Source organism: Corylus avellana, chromosome ca4 (genome assembly GCF_901000735.1).
Source record: "Corylus avellana chromosome ca4, CavTom2PMs-1.0".
NCBI lineage: Eukaryota > Viridiplantae > Streptophyta > Magnoliopsida > Fagales > Betulaceae > Corylus > Corylus avellana.
Window position 1 is genome coordinate 7508989 of NC_081544.1, and position 8937 is coordinate 7517925.

General features: G+C 38.7%; 1 protein-coding gene across 1 annotated transcript; it reads right to left on the minus strand.

Annotated features, from left to right (window-relative positions):
• Window positions 1–86: 86 nt before the first annotated feature.
• Window positions 87–8937, minus strand: LOC132176973 (KH domain-containing protein HEN4). The gene is made up of 7 exons (XM_059589149.1): window positions 8043–8937; window positions 4235–4678; window positions 3849–4124; window positions 2695–3105; window positions 2534–2616; window positions 1047–1158; window positions 87–410 (listed from the first exon to the last, which is right to left on the minus strand). The coding sequence occupies exons 1-7, from the start codon at window positions 8709–8711 to the stop codon at window positions 276–278; spliced, it is 2130 nt and encodes a 709-aa protein (XP_059445132.1). The 5' UTR covers window positions 8712–8937; the 3' UTR covers window positions 87–275.

Sequence of the window (8937 nt, forward strand, 5' to 3'; positions counted from 1 at the left end):
CTGAATTTAAGATTTAGGGCAATGCTGTCAAAGTTAGAAATTGGCCTTGACTTTTTTTTGTCTTAACCCTTCTTAAAATCTGAATAGGAAACAAAAATCATGACTCGCTACAAAACATAATGTTAAACAATTACATCCAAAATGCTGTTGCCAAAATGCCAGGATACAAAAGAGCTGAATCTTCCTACTTTAGTGTACACGTTTTGAGGGGGCGAAAAAAAGGAAGGAAAAAAGCCAACACAAGCTACAAACTGGATAAATATGATCTCATCGCGTTATGATCCAGTGAGAATGAATGCATGGAGGAGAGACTGCGCCGCCTGGGTTTCATCGGGTGTCCCCGATATGACAACAATCCTGTCGGTTGATCCGGAAAGAGGTTCATGCACTATGACCTTGGCACCCGATATCTGATCAGAAAACATCCAGAGAGTAAGTACAAGTTAGTTCTAAGTATAGATATCTTAAAAAGTAGTGAACATTGATAGCAATCATGGTATCTAATGAGAAAAGTGAAGCGTGAGATTCCCAAAAAAAAAAAAAAAAAAAAAAAAAAAAAGCAAGAAAGAGGAAAGGAATAAAATGAAAGAAAAAAATTTAGAAAGATGCAAACTCGGACTTTTCTACTTTCCATATTTCTGGACTAAACTCAGACTCTTTTTCTTTTTTCTCAGCAGCTAAAGCACAGACTTGTTCCCACAAAAGCAAGCTGCCAGCATGATACTCTTTTATCTTTTAAATACTTAAGCTTGTTAATCATCACTACGCTCTCTCTTTTCAAAACAGAACAAAAGAAAAAGAAAGAGAAAGGCTTTTAGGGTTGGCTGTGTTGTAGCAGCCACTTCAGTGAGTTCCCTGAGTTTGAAATATTTAATTCCTAAGAATAAATAACTAGCAATTCTGAAGCTTTATAGAGTTATAAGTAGGCATGGGGTAGTCATCATTAAGCATAGATCATAACGTTCACATAGAACTGATTATTGGTGGAAATAATGCCAACATGGCAGTACTGCTGGAATATATTTTCAAATGAAAGAGTGGGTCACCTGTCTCAAACGATTCAGATTGCTACCATTATCCCCATATACAGAGCCAATAACATTATCCGGAACTACGATCTCAACAGTTGTATTTGTCACAATAGCGGATTTGCTTCCACTGCAAAAATAAAAAATTGATAAAGATGAATGTAATTACACAGACATTCTGAATATTTTATACTCTGCTAGTTTCTCCTTTCCAATAGAAAATATATGGACTAGGTAGTTCTCCAATTCACAAACTGATAACTGATGCATGCAATACTCAGTTTAGACAGTCCAAGCGTTTTATACTCTGCTTTTTTCTTCTTTCCATTAGAAAGCACAGGGCCAAGGTTATTCAGTCAAAGGGCATCACTGCAGGTATATACAATGATAATACAAAACGCTGCTAGTGTATAATCACATATTCGATGATACTCATTTGTTATGTATTTCAGTTAACTAAAGAATAGGACTGTACACACGATATGCATGAACCATCAATTATAGCTCTGAGTGGCATGTAAAAGGTCCCCATCCACAGATACAACTGCACATATAGGTAATCTAGTTGATATATAAGTATGAGATGCGAAGACTGCGCATTACATGATTAAGCACAACAGCATCTGAGTTAATTACATTATCTCTGCAGAACACTCCATAGAGATATAACCATAAACAATTTTATTTTTTATTTTTTATTTTTTTTATTATATGTAAATGGCCCAAAGGGGAGGGGGAAGAAGAAATTCAAACTAGTAACCTCCGAGCTATTGCTCTTGGCCAATTGAGCTACACCTTGACGTAAATAACCAAAAAGAGTTTGATAGAGCAATAATCATAGGTAATAAAATGAAGCAAAGGGCTGATATCACTGGTTGCAGCAATAATGGACTTTAATATGCTAAAGAGCTATGCATCAGAGTGTCAATACAAAGAAGAGATCTTGTAACAACCTAGGGAAAAGCGCTAGCCACATCTGCGCTATTACCCTCAAAAGACTACTCAATTTGAAGCTTCCCTAGAATTCATTATAAAGCTCAGTTTCTCTTAATAACTAGGCAATGTACGACTTAGCATTCATAACTATCTTTATAAACAACCCACTCTATGTGGGCTACTTCTCATATTTCTAATATGGGGCCGAGGTGTTACAAACTCTCCCTCTTAAATTCTTAGCATCCTCATCATGGCCACATCATGAGTGCTCCAGTACCACATGGCCTGATGATACTAGGTGGCTCTGATATCATTTGTAGCAAGTGGGTTACTTCTCATCTTCCTAATATAAGACTAGTCACTCAACAAGTGAAGGTGTTCGGCATGTCCCACTCACATAAATTAAACCAGAAAGCATCATGATTAGGTGGATCTCAAACCTTCATGAAGTTTTCTGTTTTGTCAAATTAAGATGCTAAGATTTCTAACTGCCAAATAGTTTGCTTGATAATCAATTACAGCTTGGTCCACACTCATAAAATGTATGCATTTTGTAGGGTGTTACCAACCTGCCAAGTTCTAAGCCACCTTTAAGATTAGTCATTCCTCTGCCAATATCAGTGATGCCTCTTGGATTTACTCCAACTGCTGACTGCAATCAAACCCATCCATAAGAAGTGGCAAAATTATGAGAGAGAGGGAGAGGAGAGAGAGGAGAGAGAGATCTTACCTGCGATGCCCATAACCTTGGTGAAGGAGGACGATCAAAACCATGGGGAATCCCAAAATTATCCATACTTTGACTTATAGTATGTCGACTGAGACTATGAGAAATACCAACTGAAGGATCTGTACTTTGAGTGAAAGTAGCATGTCGACCAAGACTATGAGAAACACCAACTGAAGGATCTGTACTTTGCGTGAAAGTAGCATGTCGACTGAGACTATGAGAGACACCAACTGATGGATGACTTCCAAGAGGGGGAGGATCTCTCAGTCTTCCATAAGGGCTGGTATCGGTAAATACAGAGGAACTGCTCCTTGTTCCAACATTGTTCTGCGTGCTGGAGAAAAGGTTATCTCGCAGTCTACCAGTTACATTATACAACGCATCTTGCACATTTGAAAACTCCCCTGAAATCTGTCAAATAAATGAAAACCTTACTGAAATTAAAGATTATCCTATTTCACTTAGGCCACCATGCAGAAAAGATTTCACTAAATGAAATCTGCATTATTTAGTTTGCTCAACTTTTTTTCCAAAGAAATTATATTAAATTACTAACCCAAACATTTTTCTACAAGTAAAATGATTTTATTACGAAAAAGGAAGACACTCATATACACAGGGAGCATATTGAAGCTACTTGTAAAAATTACAATCTGAAATTCAGAAGATTAAAAAATTCAAAAGACATGGAATGGAATTACTAACCCAAACATGAAACCATAAAATGCAACAAATTGTCAACATCTTCATAGTTGATAATATTGGAAAGAACTTGAAGGACAAAACTTTGACTGCTTTGAAGGAAAATATTTTTCATAAAATATTGGCTGTCAAATGTCAGATATCCATGAAACCTTCTTTTTGGCTGGTCTATAAAGAAGATGCAGCCAGCAATGTTCTCAGCAACATCAACTTTGAGTCATTAATTCTTTCTCTTTTGATAATTGAGAAAAGAGTCATCACTTGCCAAACCCTTGTAAAGTTTTGACTATAATTCCAAGCTATAAGATGAAAGAAAGTTTAACCATTTCTTAATTTGAAAGTCCAAAAATTATTTATGCATACTTCTCCAGGCAAAAAATGAATTAAATAAAATTGAAGCTTTATTTGTCATCCTCTCATTGTACTTAACAAAAGAAGTTACACCATCGCACCTGCACCACCTGATCATTCTCTGTCACACACTTCGGGACTTGTTCACCTCCAATTATTCGTATGGCAGCACCTGTAACCTTTCGCATCTCTGAAACTATTGCACCTCCTTTTCCCAACAAACAACCAACTTGATTTGATGGGACTACAAGCCTTGCAATAACAGGCGACCCCTTATTTGAGCCCGAATCTTGGCCCTTCTCAATGCCTGCCTCTATAGACCTAGAGAAAACAAGAACAACTGCCTTCTGTGTTGGCGAGAATCGTGAATCAGGGTCCTACACAAGACAAAGCAAACCATAAAACCTATCAATAACCCATAGACCAATAAATGAGCACATGTAAATTGTGAAATCATGAGAGAGAGAGAGAATACACAATGACAAACCTCTGATGCAGTAATGGTAATTACTCGTTCATCACAATTAGCTATAGAAGCCCCAACACTTATACTAGCCCCTGTATCAGTTTGAAGAGCCCTGACAATGGCACCCCCCTTTCCAATAACACCACCAACCCTATCATTGGAACAAAGAACCTTAAAAATAACTTCCTGCACTAGTGTTTTTGTTTCCAAAGAAGGAACCCTATCAACCTCTAATGACACCGCATGAACTCCTGAAGCATAGTTGATTGAGCTGCTTGGCATAGTGTGTAGCCCCGAGTTCCTTTGCGTAACAAGATCTAAACGGAAGTCAGGTAAAGTCTCACGGGTAACTGCTTCCACGGGTTTGCTTGCAATAATCCTCGTCTTCTCAACTGATGTACAATCTTGAAGACGGCGGGAGATGGCAATAAGTGCTTTCTTTACAGCCAAAACATCCCCTTCTATCTGCCACATTGTTGACCCACAATTGCATAAGGGAATAGGAGATATATTGTCAACTAAAATACAATAGAATTAAGCACAAGCATCAGATTGACATACATTTCAGTCACTCAGAAAGCTATAACAGAATGCTTGGACATGAAAAATGAAATTTCTTGATTCAATTCCACCTCCTAACAATTTATTAAAGGTAATTCTAAAAGCAAGAAAAATGGAAATTCATTTAAATAAATGGTGACCTGTTGTGTGCTAACACATACTTCTCTTTTAAAAGATAAGACTACAAAAACTTTTAACATGTTTTGAAACTGAAATGAACACATCACCTTACTTTTACTCAACCAGCTCGTTGGCTAGGTTTTCCGCCTTTCGATTATTAGGTCATTGGATATCGTTCTTGTCAAAGGCAAATTTAAGAAATTTTTGAAATGATTGCTTAAGGATTCAAGAGCTTAGTAAAAAAAAAACAATCTCAAAATGGAACTTTTTCTATTCAAATACATTAGAAACTTTTTTTCATAAGTAAACCTAAGCACACAGAAAGTATACAAGAGCAACCCCCAACTAGGGAGGAGATGAAGAGCACATATTCAGAAATTCTAGGAAATGAGAAAAACGAGAACTATTGACTGCAGCCATCCAAACATAAAGGGATTTGAACATTAAGTCTTTCAAATATATTAGAAACTTCTTCTCAAGATATTCTGAATTTAACTGACCCATTAAAAGAATAAATTTAGTTCTCTTTTATGATATGGAAACTCTCCAATGCTTCTTTTCCCAACTTCTCCAAAGAAATATCCTTCCGTACAGGAAAGAGACTTTTCTGGAAACTAATTATCTCCAATTTGGCCCAAACTGCCAAGAGAACACCCATAAAAAAAATTTAAGTCAACCTTAGCAATAGGAGGAGGGCCTCATTGCAGACATGAATAAGGAGAGGATGCCTTGAACAAGAAATTGACGTCAATATCTTAAATTAAAAGCAATAGGAAACATCAGATTATAAATCATGAAGCACAAAGAAATAAATTGACCCAAAGTTTCTCCAAAAGGATCAACAGCCTGAATCACTCCTACAAAGTTCTAGCATCTCTTTTCATCTAGATAAAGCAAATCACAGTTAAAAAAAAAACACCTTCAAAAATCTATTCACAATACCCCGAAATCTCAATGGTACATTCACGATTTATGATCATAAATCCATGGCTAACCAAATAACCAATGCCAAGCAAGACAGTCTAGTGATTTCTTCATTTAGAGAAATTAGAGAACAATTCAAAGCCTTTCAATGGGACAGTGATTACTCTACAAAAAGATGGGGAAAAGGCACGGAAATTTACTCAAGAGACACTTGCCCAAATCGCCAATCCACACTACACATAATTCTGCACAAGACTCCAACAATTTTTTTTTTTTTTTTTTATAAGTAATCAAAGTATCATTAAAAGCGTAGGGCGCCCTCAAGTACACAAGAAGTATACAAGAGGAGCCACCTCCAACATTCTATTCAATAAGGTTGAAATGGTAACCTATGTGTGGTGAACATCTAAATAAAAACAACAATCTCACCATCCGCAGCCTTAAAACACTAAGCATACCCTTGATTCCACATTGGCTTTTGCCAATTGTATGCTAAAACCAAAGTGAGTTGTGTTCCCATGGAGCTCTCCACAATAATTTTTCACAGTTAAAACTTCATTTTCAGATATAAAAATACCCAAAACTAGCTCTTGTTCTTTCTTTGAATGAAAGATCATAGCCTAATCCACCTAATGTTCTTCTCACTATACAAAAAAGCCATCAAGTTAGGCCTAATCCACCTAATGTTCTTTTTCTCCTTTGCGTTCTTCTTGTATACTTCCTATGTACCTGGGTTGCGCTTTGCGCTTCTAATGATATTTCGACCACTTATATATTTATTATAAATTTAAAATAAAAATAAATAAATAAATAAAATTAAAAAAAATAAAAAAAAAACCTTCAAGTAATCACAAAAAATATCAACCCAAGGTCAACTTAAATGGACTCCAGTAAAAGAATATGAAAACATGAAAATGTTGGCCAAAGTTGATTATATTCATGTAATTCTACCAAGGAGATGCAACTGGTTTCCATCTTGGTTTTCAATGACAAATTGTCAAAACGAATACCAGTACTTCTCCACATTTGTATCCCTCCTAATGGAAGGACTTGGAATTTAATACGTCATCAACTAATGTTGTATCGAAAAGAGGTGGTAGGTGATGCAGTTTTGCCTCCAATATCTGCAATTGCACTCCCAAATGAGCATTTTGAACCCTGATACCTATGAAAGCACTTGATAAGAATTGTGTGGGCGGATTTACCTCTGTTCGGTAATAATAGAAGTGAAATAAACTCTAGCCATCAAGGAAATTATAAATGAAACACTTGAGTCTCATTGTGCCAACAAGAGCAATTCAATGAGATGAAAGATGCAACCTATGTGGTAATACTATGATGTAGAACCAACAATACACACAAAAATCACAAGTTAAAAGAGGGGAAAAGAGAAGAGAACAAAGCTAAAAGGGGGAGAAAGAAGATAGTGAAAGAGGAAGAAGCCGAGGGAAGAGAAGGAGAGAGAGAAGGAGAATCAATTCCACATTTTTTATTCCATCAAAGTCTACCTCCACTGGAGTACAAAACACACTTAAATAGACTAATAACTAAACCCTAACCCCCTAATCTAACTGAATTTGGGCAAAGCTCATTTAAGGGAATCCAATAAGCCTTGAAACAACCTCTCACTTTTTCAATTATGGCCAATAAGAGACCCTGAATAGGCAACATAACTCTGTTCCATTCTTGAACTTAAAAGGCCTTTGCCTTTTCCCTCTAGAACTTCATCTGAATATTCTCTTTCATAGTAAACATCTTCAAGTTTCCGCCCAAAACTGGGGTTTCTCAAACAAGTAGAAACGTCTATTAGCTGTTTTCTAAATATTTATTCAGGTACGTTCCCCAGAAAGCAATGAAGGGCTGTCCATTGCAATATTCTGCTTCCGTTAAGAAACAATACCAGTGCCACTGCTTCAACCAACGAATAAACGTTGGGTGCACACGAGGAATCATAAAAGCAGTACAAATTAAGAGTTTTAGAGATTTGATATCAACCCAAGAAACCGAGTATGCACCCCTACTACTCTACATTCTCACACACAAAAATGCAGGCCACAACAACATTGTACACCTTGAAATTCCTCACTTAACAATCAACTCCAAGCAACCATCCAATTTAGCTCAACCAGTAGCTACATAAACCCTAACAAACATTGTACCACAAAGAAGGAAATAATGAGCAAATTTTCAACTTCAAAAGGAGTAATGAAAAAACAAACCTTACCTCGACAATCTCGTCGGAAGGTTGTGCGCAGGCCGGCAACTTGTCGGACAAAACCCTAACTTTGCAGCCGCTCTCTTTCCTTATCTTCTCCACGACCTTCCCTCCCTTTCCGATCACTGACCCCACCTGCGCCACCTCCGCCAGCAGGCGGCACGACACCACCCCAACCCCGACCTCCCCGCCATCGCTCTCCGCCGCCACCTCCAGAATCCTCTCGAATACCTTCACCAGCGCCTCCTGAGCCTTCGAAACCTCAACGCCGAGCTCCTCTTCGCCGTCCTCTCCTAGGAGGGTACTATTGGCGGTGTTCCTAAGGACGAGCTTGGCGGTTAGAGCGCTGGGGGCGATGACGACGATTACCCTGTCGGGGGACTCGTTCGGTGCATCCTCGACCCGGATCTTGGCTCCGGTGGCCTGCTGGAGGGTCTTGATGACGTGGCCGGACTTCCCGATGACGCCGCCGATGCGGGATGCGTGGCAGAGGAGGCGGAATGCCGCGTGGCCGGCCGGGACCGAGAGCGGAGGGGGCGGGTGCTTGGAGCGCTTGGAGGATCCGTTTGCCGGTGTCGTGGTCGGGTCGGGCATGGAGGCCTTGGTGGCGGTGTTGGCGGATGCGTAGAGTGTGGAGTTGTGACGCTTCACTGGTGGAGAGAGAAAGGTGCTTCCCATAATCTGACGCACGCACGCACACACAAACAAGCGCACGCACCACTCGCTCCCTCAAATATATGAAAAGCTTTGATTTTTTTTTTTTTTTTTTTTTTTTCTTTTTGATATTATTTGTCTCTTTCTCCGCCTCCACAACTGATTAGGGAGAGTTGCAGAGGGAAGACTGAAGAGAGTGGTTTTTGGGGCTAAAGTGCGCGAGGGAATTCGGGGACTGGGTGCGCAGTGC

Coding starts and splice junctions, on each gene's coding strand:
- LOC132176973 (XM_059589149.1), bottom strand. CDS start 8,711: ATGGGAAGCACCTTTCTCTCTCCACCAGTGAAGCGTCACAACTCCACA. Junction 4,125..4,234: donor TTACCATTACTGCATCAGAG/GTTTGTCATTGT, acceptor TGTCTTGTGTAG/GACCCTGATTCACGATTCTC. Junction 1,159..2,533: donor GGTGGCTTAGAACTTGGCAG/GTTGGTAACACC, acceptor TTATTTTTGCAG/TGGAAGCAAATCCGCTATTG.